General features: G+C 37.4%; 1 protein-coding gene across 2 annotated transcripts in view; it reads left to right on the forward strand.

Moving 5' to 3' along the window:
• The window catches only part of slc4a3 (solute carrier family 4 member 3), an 80,872-nt gene that overhangs the window by 35,720 nt on the left and 26,238 nt on the right, over nt 1-18,914 (forward strand). The window contains exons 6-7 of one of the 2 annotated variants that reach the window (XM_059342414.1): nt 235-461; nt 15,918-16,063. In XM_059342414.1, the coding sequence (XP_059198397.1) occupies nt 235-461; nt 15,918-16,063 (373 nt within the window). Of the gene's footprint in view, nt 1-234; nt 462-11,020; nt 11,183-15,917; nt 16,064-18,914 lie in introns of those variants that run through there. The other variant, XM_059342415.1, reaches the window with a different exon arrangement.

Consider the following 18,914-nt stretch of genomic DNA (forward strand, 5'->3'; position numbering starts at 1 on the left):
AACATCAGTAGTTTATGTTATTTATCAGTCAGAAGTTTAACAATTTAAATAAAAAAATCATATAAATAAAAATAAAATAGATAACTAAACAAACATCAGTACTGTTTCTTCTGTATTAGATACTACCTGACCTGATAAATAAAACATAATTAAAAAAAAAATCTCTTTTTATGTTGAAAATAACTTTTCAACATATCTTCTTCTTAACAATATCTGTCCTTTTTTTTTTTCTAGTCTTCCCCCAGCATCAGACCCCTCAGGTTCAGCCACGACCCGCGGCTGGTTCCGTAGGAAGCCAGTCCACCATCGCCTGGTGGGCGCCCAGCGGAGCAACTATGACCTGCGGGAGCGGATCTGCATCGGCAGCATGACCGCTCTGGAGACGGCTGTCTACCAGCAGGTGCCTACAGATGAAGCTGAGGCCCAGATGTTGGCCAGCGCCGACCTGGACGACATGAAGAGTAAGAGAGATATGATATGAGAACGTTACTTCGCTACATGATAGATTGATAATTGTTATTCAGCCTGACACTGGGTTCATATGTTTGTTTTTTATTTTTTAGTATTTGGCCCTTAACAATCAGTACTGAATGATGACCGTCCAATAGGGGATTTTAAGACCAATACCGATTTTAGCATATTTATGACAGTAATGTACATTTTTGTACCTTAAATATATAGACTTTTCCATGTGGTAAGTGTTGATATGGCTATGCAAAGATACTGTAGTTACATTACATTAATATATGTTATTTTAAGCTACATTGCACATACAATGTATTATACTGTCAACCAATTCTAGAAATGGGAACTGAGAAAATAATAAATAAATAGTTAAATAAACATCAGAACTGTATGTTCTGTATCAGAAAATAGCTAATAATTTAAATGAAAATAAAATAAATCGCTAAATAAACATCAGTAGTTTATGTTATTTATCAGTCAAAAGTTTAACAATTTCAATTAAAAAAAAGTAATAGCGGACCATATAAATAAAAATAAAATAAATAGCTACACAAACATGAGTACTCTTTCTTCTGTATTAGATACTACCTGACCATTTAAATAAAATTAAAAAAAAAAATAAAAAAAATAGACAGCAAATTTTTTTAAATAACACATTTTGTGCATAATTTGTGTATATTATCGGAGAACATGTATGTTGATACCGATAGATAAGCCTTTGATAGGGCAATATCAACCCATAACATCAGTCAGCAAGTTTATCAGTCAGACTCTAGTATCTGTACTGCTAATGTCATTTTAAGTAGACACTGAAGATGTGTTTGTGAGCCTTTATCATGTTTTTCAAGTAGTGCACATGCAGACTTTAGAGTTGTTGTGTCTGTAAATTGACTTACAACAGTTTTTAAATCTGTATCAATCTCATCCATGCTCCTTTCACTTTTCTGGGTCTGACACGGAAGGTTATCGTCACAATTCTCAATCCCACACACCACGGTCTGGTCGGCTTCATATTTTGTACCCTCATTAGGGTTGTCACGATACTAAAATTTTCAACTCGATACCGATACTCAGGAAAATATTCGATACTCGATACCATTTTCGATACCACAAGGATAAAAACAAGGACCCCAAAATTTAACAGAAATATTTTTATTAACACGAAAAATGCAACATGTAAAAATTAACAGAACCACAGGTTATATTTTGAGGCTGTATGGTTTAGCTGCTTAATAAGTTGTTGGATTGATACTCTTGAAAATGAGTATCGTATCCGGATACAAAGTTGTAGTATCGATACTTTTTTGAGTATCGATACTTTTGACAACCCTAATATATATATATATATATATATATATATATATATATATATATATATATATATAAGCCTACTTTGATAACAGATGCTTTTATTTTGAAAGGACAAGAAGAGACTAAATATTAAATATTTATAATAAAAAACAGCTGTGCAACTATGATAACAAGCTTTAGATACTCGATACTTTTGAAAATGAGTATTGTATCCAGATACAAGGTTTTAGTATCGATACTTTTTTGAGTATCGATAGTTTTGACAACCCTAACCCTCATATATCTAAATGAAGCAAATTTATAATAATTTTGTTTCTTCCGTGCAAATATAATATTTTATATGGCATATTTTGTCATGACACGGCTGAGCTACTTTATTGTTACCAATAGACTAAAAAAACAACCTTTTTATTTTCTCCTAGCTGTTGAGCTGTTGAGCAGTAGAGGCTAGGGAGCAGAGGGATGGGAGATGGTTTCCTCTGATGCTAGATATACCTCCTGATATGACTCACTTTGACTTTTCACCCACGCTACAGCAACATGTTTGTGAGGTGTCTTTCTCCAGCGTGGTCGTTGCATATCAGCCAGTTACTGTGCTCCATCACACCGTCATGATAGCTCCTGATGTGGTTGCTAGGGTATTTATGATATAACTACCAAGGATATAGCAGTTTATGTGTTATGTTGTGTGTTTGTCCACTGCTCTCACACAGCGGTTATATCTGATAATGCCTTCTCGACCCACAGCACTGTTGTGGGAGGACAGTGCCTGCCCGCTGGTCCCCCCTCAGGTTACACTGTGAGCTCTGCCCCCATTGTTGCTGTTTTTAGGACTTTTCACAGTAGTGTTAGCACTGACACAGGCTCAGACTTCTATGATGTAAGCCATGTGCAAGAAATCTATATGTATATCTATATATCTATTCTCTGTACAGCCACTTTAAAGTAGGGGTGTGCCATATCGTATCGTTCACAATAATATCGGTATATTTTTTTCATGGTTAAAAAAAATGCATATCATGATATTGGCAACATTTCTACTTCTTGATGTAGTGGCATGAGTCTAACATTAGCTAACAATTAAAGTTGTTTTAATCACAAAAAGCTACTTACTTTCTGTCGCTAAACACATGCAGCTTTCAAAATAAGAGCACAGTGTGTTAACAGAATCCACCACAGAACTTACAGGAAGACTGTCAAAATAAGATGCCTTAAATAAAACATACAAGAACCTTTATTTTCCTTTACAAAATGTCATTAAAATATGCCCCCGGAACCCCTAAATGGTTATTTTTATTATTTTCTCATACATTTTTATTTTTATTTGGCAACTGTTGAGATTTGCACTTCACACTACATTTTAGATTTTTATTTATTCATACAGACAAAAAAAACATATTTTCTATATCTTTTTAAGTATTTCGTAATATCGTCAAGAATATCGTTATCGCAAAAATAGCCTGAAATATCGTGATATTCTTTTAGGGCCATATTGCCCACCCCTACTTTAAAGCTGGGGTAGCCTGTTTTTTTTCCCGTTATTGGACAACAATTCCATTATAACCTTTCAGCATATTATTATTCAAAAACCGTATTCCCTCAATTTAAAGCCGGGCCCCTATTAATGACCGGCCTCATTTAGTAACCGGGTGTAAAAACAATTTTTAGTAAATAAAAGCCGGCCTCTTTTATAAGCCGGGTGTCTTACCGGTGTTATGTCAAAGTCTGTTCCCCCGTCGATATGTGTCCCCCTTACCTTAACCTGCACCAACCTGACCCCTGACCCCAACCAGTCCTCCTTTAAGTTGTTAACATGACCCCAAGTTTACCTTAACCCCAAACAGTTCTCTCTACAAGGCCTAACCTTAAACTAAAATCCTAACTCCAACCGCGGAGTTGATGCTACAGAGAACACCATTCAGGAAACATCATTTGATGGTAACAGATTTCGACACAACACCTGTATTTTGAAGTTTGGCCACACGAGTTAGTACTGTAGGTAAATATGGTTGTTTCTCCCGCTGTCCTAGTCATTCTCTGTAAAGTTGAGCTGTTTACACACGTTCTTCTGGGCTTTTTAGTAGTTTAGACATTTTAAATCCTGCTTAAAATGAACATTCAGCGTGCTGTTCATTGTTTGTTTACATCTGAGTACTTCCAATATGGCCGACATCCGGGTAACTGGCTACAACGCGCTGTGTAAAACACTCTAAAAAGTGCCGGTCAGAGCTGCTCTGATTTTCTTTTTTTAATAAAAGCCTACTTCAAATAATAGCCTGCCCCTATTATTAGCCGGGTCCCAAACTGATTTTTTATTAATAGAAGCCCCGGCTACTATTTGAGGAAATATGGTAGTCTATGAGGAAACTAGACTATGGCACCTCCTCTTGGTTTGTCTGCTGCATTTTGGCCATGTGGCTGCAGGCTTTTGCACCATGAAGGAGCAATAATATCTCCAACCTAAAGGACAAAATAGTGTCAATACCACCTATAAGGACACATATAGCGTTTGTCAAAATGAGTGTTTCATGGCCCACGGTAATGCGGAGTCTTCTAAAAAATAGCACATGTTATCATACATAAACGTACGGTTTGCGGTTTTAAAAAAGGCTGCAGTTTCTGTGAATTTAGGCTACAAAACCACTGAGCTAGGTTTGGGGCAAAACAAATCTTGGTAAGGCGTTATAAAAGACATTTTAATCAGTAAATAAATGTACGGAAATGTTGGAAGTGAAGTTGTTACGAGGGTGACGTGAGCCACGGAAGTTACGTAGGAAACAGAAGTTACATAAAAAACGTGTTTCACAAACTGAGCCATGGAAGTTACGGAAAAATTACGTGAACAACCTAAGTTACATAAAAAGTAATTTTTTACTTTTGTTTTCACATGGGGACACGAACCAGGTTCTCCTGGGTGAAAGTCTGCCGTTTATTCAAGTCAAGTCAAGTCAGATTTATTTATATAGCACATTTACAGACGGCTGAACCGCACCAAAGTGCTTCACGTAAAAGTGCAATAAAATACAGAATTGACAAAATTGACAAAGGTAGCAAAACAAAACAAAATTTAATTAAAAGAAGATGGGATATTTTTTAAAAGCACTGTGGGATTACTAGGATTACTATTCGACATTGCCCTGCTCCAGAGAATCTAGGACGTGACGGGAGACTTTGGCCAATCACAGGTTGTTTCAGAGGGAGGGTGTGCACGTCCCTTCAGATGGTGAAAGCCTGATTTGATGGCAGAAAACCCTGCTGAAACCGTTGCTATTTCAGCATTGGCAACGACCGAATACACTACAAAAAACATCCAAAAGAAAGGAAGTCTGTCTAAAAGAGAGTCTGACAACAACCTGCCTACCACGGCTTTAACTGGTCTGATTTATTAGTTATATATAAAGCAGATTATTCTGCTTTAATGTTATACACTAATAACTATAAGTCAGCAGCCCCAAATAAGAATGTCATTGATAAAGCCAGAAGCTTAGGCTTGTATGTATTTAAGTAGATAAATAAGTAAATGACTGTAAGGAATGAAGATAAAAAAAAAAGTAATTTTCATACTGCCCATATTTAGTAACATCAGCACTGTGATGTGAACATAAATAGATTTGACTTCAGACTCTTGGCTCTGTGCATCTTCCTGTTCAACAAAATACTTCTATTGTACCTGACAGAGAGCTGAGCGCAGTTTTTTTCTAGTTTCTATGTTAGAATATAGAACTAAATATATCCAGAGATAACATGTTTTGGTCAGATAGTATTTTCATCTGAATTCTGCTTTCCAGGCTGGATTCATATTTTTCCTTTAGCCTCCAGCACCCTCTACTGGCAGTGAAACATTAAATTATATTTAAAAGACATTATGCCTTTTTTGAATGTAACAATTTAGACATTTTTAAATGTATATTATCTGTTCCATTGTTTTATACTGTTTTCAGTTCTGTTCTTCACAGACACAAGAAATGCTATGTATTGAAATATTTGCTCACTCCTTGTAATAACCATTAATTAACAAGTAATAAGGCCCTTGTAAGTCCTTACAAGATGCTTATTAACATTATTGTGTGTTTATAAGATTATATAAGTGTTAATAATGGCATTACAAACACCCATGACCCACCCATTATGTCTTTGCCATGCCTTTATTAATCTTATTTTGTTTGCTTATTGATATTAAAGTATACTTTATTGCTCATCTATTATAAGTTAACTATAAGTTAACTATGCTTTTTGCAACTACAGGATCTAAAGCGAGAACAATGCCTTATTACTTGTTAATTAATGGTTATTAAGGACCTTATTATAAAGCATTACCAAATATTTTAAACCAACAAGATGTTTGTATTTATTTAAACGTCACATTCAGAAAATTATCTAAAAATCATATGAATAGAAATCACATCTATCGTTTAGTTTATGTCCCTGATATTGGAACAGTTATTTTGCACTGTTGTGACTATGTATTGACTGTCCTGCTGCTCTGCTGCTGACCATTGACAAGTTTCCTCACTGCTGTTTGTAACTGGGCTCCGCTGTGAGCGTCCCACACATTCTGTCTCATGACAACAACCCACACAGCTCCTGATTTGCACGTCTTTCAGCTGCTTCTAAAATTAATATTCAGATCCTCAGCTTTCAGATGATGTACACTACTTGTAGAGGTGGGGGAAAAAATCGATACAGCATAGTATCGACATATCTTGCGTGGCAATATTATATCGATTCATGGCCGCCAAGTATCTATGTTTAGCGATTCGACGGCCAGTGGGCCGTCAGTATTGAAACCTTTTTTTTCTTTTTTTCTGGAGGCTTTAGCCAGCTCACTTTTAGGAATAAACTGGAGATCCTGGTATCATATGAAACTAGAAGATCTAAGGAATCTATAGGTATTTCGAAGTTGTCGAAAAAACGCTGCAAAAATTTGGCTTTTTCATATTTCATTCAAATGAATTGAGAGCAGTGAAGCTTGTTGTTTTTGAAAGTTTGATAAAATGCTGCAGTTGTTGTCGTCCATACATGTTTGATATCAGTTCAGTTCAGTTTGACTGAATACTTTGTTGGTCAGTCTGTGGGTTTGACTCTCATTGTGGAGAAATAAAAAGACTGAAGTGAGATGAATAGACTGAGAATTTTCTCCATTGATTTCTTTATTGAATTAGATTTTGTGGAGACAAAATGCAGTTAAACAGTTACATCACAATAAATTGTATCGCAATACTCACCAAATCGCAAAATGCTTAAAATCCCAATAATAATCAGAAAATAATGACAATGGTTCATGAGGCTTCATTGGCACATCACTAGTAATCTCTCCCAAAAATCCACTGCCAACAACCCCCAATTCTCTTTAATGGGGGTTGATCGCAAAGGGGCGAACTTGTCGGTTTTGTTACAGATTGCCTGTATTACCGGGGCACTCTAACAGCAAACAGGAAAGCAAACAGTTTTTGACCTCAGTGAAAATGTTGTTTTTGAAAGACCGCCAACAAAAATGGACTGAAGCAGACTTTGTCCATAAAAACATGTTAAACAGTTATGCAACTGTGCAGAAATACTGGGTACAAACAGAATAAATACACATGCAAAAACAATCATTTGAATATTGATTTAGAATTCAAATGTGAAAGTGATGAATGAAGCTTTGAACTATACAGCACAGCCCTATGTTAATTATTCTATAATGTTGGTCCCATGAATGTCTCAGATGTAACAACAGAAAGATACATCTCTCGTGTATCTAGGGCAGCCACCTTACTAAAATACCTTCCTGTGAGCATGGTAAAAGATTGAAAGAGAAAAAGAATGAAAGGAGAGAAGAGGAGAGAGAGATTGGTTGACAGAAAGGACTTTTCCAGGGCATTAATTAACCGAGGCTGCAGTCGATTCCCCTTCAGCAGCGACCCTGCCCCGGGCCATTCCTGCACCACCACAGCAGAGTAACCATCGACTTTTTGTGAACCGACTGGAAACAACAAACAGGGCAACCACAGTCACTCAAAGCCAGCTGTCTAATTTATAGGGAGTCATGCTTGACATTGACAGGTAATGTACACTGCTGGTCAAAAGTTTTAGAACACACCAACTTTTCCAGAATTTAATTGAAAATGATGCAGTTTAATGTCTCAGTGTACTCTGAAATTAATGCACATTTGCAACATTTAAAATTCTTTATTAAGCATGATAGTGTTTTGAAAGTAAAAAAAAGATTAAAAATCACATTTTATGTTGGACTAAAGGACTAAAAAAAGACACAAAATGACAAAAAAAGACACCAAAAGACACAAAATGACTAAAAAAAGACACAAAATGACAAAAAAAAGACACAAAATGACTTACAAAGACAAAAATTCAAAAATGGACAAAATAGCCCAAGACTCCATAGAGTTAAGTTGTTAACCCATTTCTTGTTCCCTGAAAAAGACCTACTTGTATAATTCTGAAATGTACATTATTTTTCAGTTTTGGTTAACCTTACCTTTTTTTATTTACCTCTGGCAGTTCACCACTTACCTTCGTACCCTTTCAAGCTGTTCATTTGACTTGAACTGCTTGAATTTCAATAAAAAGCTGGAAAAATTGGGGTGTTCTAAAACTTTTGACCGGTAGTGTATATTCAGTTGAACTCACAGTTAAGAGTGAGTTGGCTTTAGAATGATTATGAACTGTGACTCAGAACTGTTTTTGAACTTTAAAATCTGATTATCTTTTCGACCAACGTGAAGCTAGTTCTTCTGCTGGGCTGGTGCTGGTTCGAAGATGGTTCAACTAGCGAACCGTCTCACTACGTGAGTTTGCTTTTCCACAGGCTTGAGAACCATTAGTCACTGTATACATCTGAATATGTCTCCGCTTTCTCAGCAAGTATAATAACAACAACAGCAGACTACATTGTCTCATTACAAATGTTGCTCCTGGCTTTACGAGCCTACGTTGGCATTCAAATACAACATCTACAACACATTTGTGCTGCTCGTCTTGATCGCTACGGATGGCAATTCTTTTCTTAATAACACTGAAAGTAAGATGTTAATGTTAGTCCTTTTTGTAAGCTAAAGCTAACCTGCTAACGTGAGCCCACATTGATCACATTGCAGTTTAACAAATAAAATAAAGTATAAATGGTCCGTAGTTTAAGACCAGCAAAGAGTTGGTGTCACTCTGGAACCAGTTTTCCTGCTGAGAGCCAGTTCTTTGACAGTCGAAAAGCAAAGAACTGGTTCAAGATTAGGCACTGGCTCTGAACCGTCCCTGGAAGTGCCTTGGTCAAAAATGGGTAATAGAAAACCCTGGCTGTTGGAATCCGTATTCCTGGGACAGTGATTGGTAAACTGCAGCCATAGGGTTGAGTGCTAATTCTGCTCCTGGTATGTCTTGTAGCATATAAGAACACCATAGACAGGTTAACAAAGTAAAAAATTGTCATTGAAAGGATTTTTAAAGATACAACAAGCCTGTATTATATGCATGTGATGGATAATTCACTTTTACAGGGTACAAATCTGTGTGGTTTAAGACTATGTTCTTTCATTCAATGAGGTAATTCTAGAACCAGAGAGCAATGTACAAAACCCTTAGTAGCCTGTTTACACTTTGTTTTAAAATGTGTCTTTCTCGTCCAGCTTGACGAGAAAGACACATGAGAAGTGGACAGATGAGACACATCGCAGTTTACACACCTGTGTGAATAATCCGTCACCAAGGGTGTCCAGCTGATCACTTGTATTCACATTTTGTTACTACCTATGCCACTTCTGCTAGGTCAAATTGCTCCGCGCACATTTATTACATCCGATAACAACAACAACTCAAGTCGCTCAATTTAAACTGTTTCTCAGGCTAGCTAAGAAGATGTCAGATCAACTTATTTACATGTATGGCCTTATTTACTTATTTACAATGCGTCTTGGACCCTGTTTACACTTTTATTTAGCCCTGACCACCTGTGATCAGATTGCTCGAGACACATTTAAAAACCAAGTGTAAACGGGTTCTGTATATAATACAGAATTGTAATTGTCCAGAGGCAACATGTTACACATCTGACAAGAAATAGAGATCTGTTAAAGTTTAAATCCCTCCTGCTTTCCTACAAACTGAATGTCTACTATACACATACATGCATGGAAATAAAGATAGTGACACACACACAGTTTTCAAGCATGTATAGCACGGTTTAGAGATGGTCCTGTTTAGCTCACACTGGGGCACCTGTTGTAGACAAGTCAGACCACGACACCTCAGGGGACGCACGGTTTCCATGGATACCCAGGGACAGAAATGGTACATCTTGCTCTAATAATTAGCACCATGATATCTCACTAAGCAGAGTGCTGGAGCTGATTCCAAGGTGTTATTCTTTTATCTCATCATTTAGGTTCCACACTATCTGTAGCTGCGTACTGAAAGTTATCAGTATACATTTCTGCATGTGTCTTTTTTGTGTATATGTGGGGTTTTTTTTTTTGGTTTAATGAGATGCCAGCTATTGGAACATGACCTCTACCCTCCTGCACATCTCATGGTCAGCAGATGATGGCGGCGCTATGGAAACGAAAGGCATCAACTCTTCTGTTCCGATCCACTTTATGTTGGTTTTCCAACAGCAATGAAGATCAATGGGGACATCATTAAAAAAGGGCGGCACTAACGTTCAGCCGACAGGCGGTGCTCACAAAGTAGACCATCACTTATCAATACTTCCTTTTGGAGGTGGCGCTAAAGTGGCTGCTGCTACCATTTATGCACCTCTCTCATCGTGGATACAGCAGGGGCTTCAGGGGGTATCGCTGACTTAGCATTTCATTGGATTCAAGAAAAAAAGATTTGTGCTATTGGAGACTTTGTCTGTTTTTCTGGACTTAAGGGTTATTATTTTGACTGACACGTTGAAAACTTCCTTTTTTAGAAGTTGGGCTCCCTGGACACATGCTGTGTTTTTCTTGGCTGCCTGAAGCCAAAGTCAACATCTAACTTCTAATTTTGTAGCTGGGAGCAAAACAAAATACAACCACAGCAACACAACAGAGGCAGACTAGAGGCTTCTGCAAAGACCTGGACTCATCAGACCAGTGACCCAGGGCGAGCGACGGTGTTCAAGAGCTGGAAGCCCTGGATGAGCAGTGTGTCCACTAGGAGAGAGGAGGCTAGGAGGAGGTACCAGCCGTGGAGATGACAGACCTTGATGGACAGGACAACAAGGGGCTTGGGACCCCTGATAAGAAGCATGGCACTGACCACCGAGGTCCAGAACGTCGGGTCAGTGTCCAAAAAGGATTGAAACTTGACCACCTAGGCTCTATGACCAATGTGGAAGGGGACTTTGAAGAGTTTGTTTTGGATTTTGATGACTATGACTTGCTCGAGTCAATCCACACCCAGCTGGGGTCACCAGAGGAGCCTATCCGTAAGTTGTGTTCAGAGATTCACCTACACTTTTCTGGGTAGCATTATGTTCCTGTTTATTCGATGAAGAGCCTTGAATCATGCACATTTGACAGTAGTAAGAGTTACACCCAGCTTTCAATGAAGAAAGTTCTGATGCAATCACCCACTGAGACATCAACATGGACGAGCATTTTATTCTATTTTTACATAAATGATCAATGGACTCACTTGTTTCCATTGATCATGCAGCATGCTGCTTGCTTAATTAATGGCAATATATGGCTCATTCATGGCTGCACACAGAGCAAAGTTGTCCACGGTATTGAGCGAATTGACATGGTACATGACTGCTGTCATTTCCTGCTTTCCTATTGATCCAGTGGCACCCATCTGGCTTTGGGGTCAGCCGCAGCTAGAGCGGAAAAACATTTCATTGAACAGCAGTGTGTGGTTCTGCTATTTTTATCCCTGTTTGGAAAATGGCACATAAGTCTTGTGATGAAGCTAGGTTCCACCACATGCAAAAGAAATTGAGGGGATTAGCCTGCAATACTTTAGCACATTTATAATCACTTATTCACTGTAAATGGACAGTGGCTGAAAACAGCCAGCACCAACTGGGTTAATATGGATATATTGGGAAGTAGTGGTGCGCAGATCCCCTTTACGTGCCTTTTCTGCATCATATTGTGGTGGAAATGTCTTAATTTGTGTCGAAGAAAACACAAAGTTTAAGGCACCAGGTCATATTCAAGGCATGAAAATATGATCGAGCCTCTCTGTCATTCTATATTGCTTTTAAAAATATGTTGTTTTTTATTTACAAGGTGCACCTGAATGCACCATGAAGTACCCACTGTAGCCGCAGTTCTAAAGTGGTGAACAGAAATATAATTCACCCAAAACAAAAGAAAGTAACTTTATGGTTGGCATCCACCAGCTCTGCCTGAACATCATGACTTGGAAAATGTATGTAGGCCTGATGGAGAGAGGGCAGGAAAGACAACTAGCAGCTTGTGAGCTGCCAGTTGAAGTGCTGGGGCGCAAGAAAAGTCACGGTACTCCAAATGTAGACTTGCTGGTACTGTGTGCTGATGAATACCGGCATTAATTCACTTATTGTGTGCAATAGTTGACCTCCTTCCTCTCTCTGTCACTCTCAAACGAACACCCACACACACACACAGACACAGTGCCACAGCGCTCAGACCCTGTCTCATTTTTCAGTCCTTAGAATTGTGTTGCTATAATGCAGAAAGTTGGCAGTTTGCAGGCCAGATAGGGTATAGCTGGTTGATTAATGGATATTTATGTGGGTTGGGCATTGCAGATTGGCTCTCACAACATGTCAGGTGGACGTGGTCATTAAAAAACCCTGAATCACATCAACCTCACTGTTAGGTAGGATTAGCTGGCCCTTCATTTTCCAGTGGAGAGTAACAAAAAATTGACTTATCTCATAACATATCAAGCTATAAGCCTGAGCTGATGATTCATGATTAATGGTATTTTTTGTTTCTCTTAATGACATTGTAATGTAACTTTAAACAGGCCACCGAGCCAGTGTCACCATATCTTTGACTTGAAAATGATGTTCTTATGTAAATCTGTTTGTCTGTCGTCTGGACTGGATTTATTATTGTTATTATTAATATTTCCCTGTGCAACCTTCTCAAAGTGATGACCTACTTTGGGTGTCTGTTGGCCTGGAAGTACCTTCATAGCATCTAACCCAATTTAGAAGAAACCACACCCACTTCTGTATGACAGAAGCACATGCTGAGGCCAGACATTTCTGTTTTTTAAAACACTGACTGATGGTAAAAGAAATATTTTACATATTAAAGGGATAGTTGTAGATCCTGGACACATGAAATACTTGCCCAGTAGTGTAGTGGATGCAAACTATCAGCTTTACTCTCAAGCTCCGGTGTCGGAGTTCTTTCTGCTTCCGATTGAACATAATAGATTGCACTATTTTGTTTCTTGAAAAATCCATTAAATACAATGACAGCACGTGTTGCCGGAACTATCTATTCTACGATATGAAGCTCAAGTGATGTCACTTGAGTCAGCTTCAGTAATTTATAAGGAACAAATATTTTAGACACAGATGCACACTGATGGATCATAACATCTGCAGCTTCATGAAAATATTGAGCAATTGTGCTTTCTGTTGATATATATCATTCAACTTCTCATATAGAAACATTCATTTCAATCATGACCCCTAAATTCAAAGATTCATGAAATGATCTGGGTGTCTCTGTTTCTTTTCATTTTTATGACGCCAGATCCCATCCCAAGCTTTATTTTTCAGATTATTTGGTTACAAAAATGTTGCAAATCAGATTTGTACGACAATTGGATTTCACTCCAGGCCGAGAGCAAAAGGAGACAGAGAATCTGACATGGACCGCATGGTGTCTGGCAAGCAAAGACATGCCTTGTGATTTTTGATATTGAAGGGATTTAGTCATTCTTGGGATTTATTTGATTTCTAAAATGCACATAGATCAGTGTTTTTAAAAATGAGATGGTTGGTTACACAGAGTTGGTTTAGCTGAGAGAAATATAATGTAGAACATGTGTGTCTTATTATTGACTCAAGTGAACAATCAAGAGCATTCATGAGGCTGCTCGTGTTGCAGAGAGGTCTACACTACAAAAGACATTAGAACCAAAGGTTTATGAATGTGCCACAGGGTTTGAAAGTGAAGAATATTAAAGGAAGAATTATTTTTTATTTTGAATGGGCTTGACATTTCCATTTAAAGGCTGCGTCCATAAGAGAATAAGACCTAAACTTTAACTTTTATTTGTCCCTGAGGGGCAGTTGTTTTTTTGCAACAGGAAATAAAAAAAAGATAAAATACCAAACTGAGAGTGGTCCCAAGCTGGTACAAGAATACAAGAATGATGAGCTAAACCATTAACATAAATGAATAAATAACTGATTTAAATACAACACGGATACAACCTTATGGAAACAACAGCTGAGTTTCTTATCATAAATAAACAAAATCAAAATATTATAAACAAAAAAAAAAAAAAAAAAAAAAACATATATATATATACATATATGACATTTTTGATGATAAGATTAATAAGAATGCCTACCATAAGATGGAAAATGAGAGCTGCTGAATAATATTGGTAATAATAACCAAGTCAAAGAAAATAGAATACAAAGCATGTAAAATAAAATGCACTAAATAATAACAATAATAATAATGACAATTAAAAAAAAATACATAAAAAAAATACAGATAATGCATGCATCCAAGTCGAACACAGCAATGTTTATTAATTTAAGCAGTTCATGAGTGTGAAGCAAAGTGCAAAAAGCTTTTTAGCTTCCTTTGACCTGTGGCTCATCTACAGGCAGTGTGTTCCATAGCTTTGCTGCTTGATTGACAAAGGCATTCATCATTAAAAGCCTGAGCTCAGGTCAGACACCAGCTCAACAGAAGGAGAAAATTAGGTACTTATTTTTTGTCTTATTGAAGTTATTTGCCCTGTCCGTGCCCTACATTATGATGAGAAATCATCTCATGTCATCAGCTGGAGCAGTTCATATAAGGACAGCATTTAGAGCGATTCCCTTGGGAGACTGTACAAGATGAAGCACAGCATAACTTCATCTTGATTTCCATTTCTCTGCGTTTCCCTGAGGAAGGCATGACGCAGCAGAATGGAACACTCTGATGCACACACACACACACACACACTCCCTCTCTCACCTCCACTTTGGTGACCTCCGGCTGCCTCCGCTGCTGATTAAAAAAAGACTGTTTATGTAGTCAGAAAGTATATTCATTCAGTGGCCAGTCCGGTCCACAGCTGTTCCACACTGAATGTCTCTAAACTGTCCCCAAGATTTTTTTTTTCACCATGACCTTAAAAACACCAACCCCATGTCATAGCCATATATAACCCAATACAGTCCCCATAATCCCTAATTCCAGGCTGGAAAATGGAAAATAAATCTAAACACTCGGGATGTGCTTCGGAAAACAGTTGACAGAAATGTAAATACACCTGATTTGCAGTTAAAACATGCTCAACTACTGCGATTTTCCTTTAACCGTCTCAAATTTGCTATGCTAAATGTCACCAAATACCTACATTTTACCATTTCTGCACACTGAGCCGCAAAGAAATTAATAAGTCTAAGTTTGCCAAATTATAATCATTACCTCAAATCATGTAAGACATCTTTTACCACTTTCTGAACTCATTTCCACACAGGTGGTCAGCTTTTTACTGTTCATTTCCCACTTCCTCTCTCCAAATGAAGTGACCTCACAACATTCCCACTCTTTTACAAGGCAAGTGATAGCCAGGTCCTCCCTGTAATGAAAAGACCTCCTCATTACGCTAAATTCAATCAAATATGATTTGTGGGTGAAGGAAATTGAAAATGAAATTAGTGTTTTTGAACTGACAAATATCTGGGGGCTAAACCACCTCCTCTGTAACAGTTTCCCATGGTGTGCATAGATTCTCACTCACCCATGGAGCTGTAGCCTTCTGTTATTGGATGTTCTTCTGTCAGCTGGAAACTTAAACAGACACACAAATTAGATTTCTGATTTTCCACCATGGAGCACATTTCCTGAGTTAGAAAGAAAAAAATGGAGCATTTCAGGCTCACAGAATGCACGTAGTTAGGTTCTAAACATCATAACTGAGCAATGTTGACCTTTTTTTTTTTTGCATTTTGTCTTCAAACATGTGCTTTGCCCGTTCAGGTCACAGATTTGAGGACAACCCCGGGGTGAGACGCCACCTGGTGAAGAAGTCGTCGCGATGTCAGATGACCCGAGCCAGCAACAGCTCCACGCCGCTCAGCAGCTTGAAGAAGAAGAAGAGAGCAGCGGATAAGAAAACCCATGAGGTCTGCAGCACACATCACCACCCAACTGCTGAACACTAGTCTGCATATTGAACATTACTTCAGTATCCAGACGACATAAAACCAAAAAGTTTCCATCATCAAAATCATCGTCTTTAAAGCAGTATCAATTTTCTTGGCCACTTTGAGGCAGAGGAACGATTGACAAACAACACTAGCTGTGTTTCCATCAACAAATTTCAATGCGTATTTTGATGATTCTTACACTGAAAAAAGAAAATAGTTGAATCAACTTAATTGAATTGTTTCATTTGGTAACACCTAAATGAATTAAGTTCTTTCAAATTAATTTAAAATCAGTTGTGTTAATCTAACTTATTAAATTAATTTGAAAGAGCTTAATTCATTTAGGTGTTACCAAATGAAACAATTCAATTAAGTTGGTTCTTTTTTCAGTGTATGAGAAAAGCTTGATGAAAACCCCCAAATTAAAAAAAAAATGGAGGAGATGGCGCGAGATGGAAACACTTTTTTGCGAATAAGTTCTGACATAGCGAACATTAACTCATGACTGATCAGCTGTTCCCAATCTGACATGAAAGAACATTTATAAGTTGCCTATTGAATCTAATTCCTGAATATATATAGACATATTTTCTCTCATGGCTGGCCAAAGTTGTCCATTAGCAACTTTTTTTTAAATTATTTTTTCTCTCTTGCTCAGTCTCTTCTTCTTCTACTGTTTACTGACTTATTAGCCTAAAGCAACACATTACACTGCCATCTTCTGACCAAACTATGTCACTGCAGCTTTGTTTATTCCATCTAAACCAGTTGATGGAAACTTCCCTAATTTTCATTTTCTTAAATGCAACATTTCATTTCAAAATTTCGATTAAAAATTCTATTCTACTTTGCTGGAAACAAGGCTACTGACATCTTATCACCTTTTGAAGTCATTATGGTGAAAGTGTTAGCATAGAATTATGTATTGACACAGCATTCACCTGGAGCCATGTTTCTGTTCTCCCATTAAATGTTAGTCCAATATTCACTCTCCTTGTAGCTCTGGTTTGGTCTCCACCAGCTTCTAAGGGTAAACACCTGGCTCTTTAGCTCTCTTTAGCTAACTGCCTACTATGGCTAACAGTTCACCCCCAAATCAAAATATGTTACCTTTACCTGTCGTATTTATCTACGTACATTGCTTTGGTGTGAGAGTGTTGGAGATATCGGCTGTAGAAATGTGTAGTGATGCGCCAGTGAAGCCTCATGAACCATTTTCATTATTTTCTGAGCCCACTAGATGGTGCTCTCTGTTCAACAAAGAGCTGAAAGCACACTCAATTATCATTGCTCAAGCTTTTTTCTTTAAACCGATAGCTCCATCCAGTGGGCTCAGAAAATAATGACAATGGTTCATGAGGCTTCATTGGCACATCACTAGAAACGTGTGCCTTCTCTCTAATATAATGGGACTATATTGCACACACACAAAAAATACATTTCACTACATTTGCAATATGTCTGTAGAACCTGATAATGTAATAAATTCCCGATAATGTAATAAAGTGCATTTCCCAATCATGTAATACACTTTTTACCAATAATGTAATAAAGTATAACACCGAGCACCTTTAGATTTCAAGAAGCTGTTGAATGCATTCGTATGTCATGGATACCTCGTTTGTGAAAAACGGATGAACGGGTCAAAAGTTAATAAACATTCAACTTTGACCTGTTGGTGGCGCTAGAGCTCTTGAGCTAGAGTTGCCTACACAGTATCACCACTTGAACCCAAGTAATGGGTGGTCTGCTGTTAAATTATTACAATATTGGAGAATTATTACATTATCAGGACTTGCGAAAATGAAGGCTAACCTGATAATGTAATAACCTCCCATTAATGTTATATTTTATTACATTATTGGTAAAAAAAAAAAAAGTGCATTACAATATTGGGAAATGCACTTTATTACATTATCGGGAAGTTATTACATTATCAGGTTTTATTACATTTTCAATGGACTCAAGTGCAGATTTTTATTACATTATCAGGGTTAATACATTATCGGGAATTTATTACATTATCAGGTTCTACATGTGCCTTTCAAGAAAACATGACCTGGTTACTCAAGATAACCCCCAGACCTTTGTTGTGAGCAGTATTATGTAGGAACTATACTAGAAAGAAAATAGTTGGTACATGAAACTGCTCACAACAAGCTCTTTTTGTTTGTTTGTTTGTTTGTGTACCACAAGCAAAGTGCCGTCTAGTTCCATTATATTTGAAAGAAAGCAGAAGGCTTCTCTATGGCCCAGATTGACGAATAGCTCTACAGCCAAGGGGAAAATATGTATTATGAGATTTTTGATTGTTGATGATTTTGCACAGAACACTGGATGATGCTGCTAGTAACAAGACTGATAAAAGCAGGGAGAGGGAGCAAAAAGTCAGAAATGATGGGCCGGTAAACCTCAACAATGAGCTGAAAGAGGCCTAATCTGATGAATTTAAACATCACCTCTCACATTACACACAGATCCATTGTTGATACAAAAATATTGATTAGTGCATACTTGTTGATAAGATAATGTAAGTCGTATAAAGTGCAGTCTTAGTTTAACCCTTTGATGCACAACATGGGTCTAAAGTGACCCGACTGAGTTTTTAATTTTCTATATCTTCGCAATAAATTAATTTCATCATTCAGTATTCCAGGTTTTCCTCAATCAATTTGTTTTTCATCATCATACATGCTAATTTTTTGTTTTTCATTTCTTACTTTTTGAATAAAAACCCTTTTTGCATCACTTCGCTTCTAATGCACAACATGGGTAAAAAATTTCATTATGGGGGTATTGTGTGTATAATTTTAAGGAAAAATGAATT

Source organism: Centropristis striata, chromosome 10, assembly GCF_030273125.1.
Source record: "Centropristis striata isolate RG_2023a ecotype Rhode Island chromosome 10, C.striata_1.0, whole genome shotgun sequence".
Lineage (NCBI taxonomy): Eukaryota > Metazoa > Chordata > Actinopteri > Perciformes > Serranidae > Centropristis > Centropristis striata.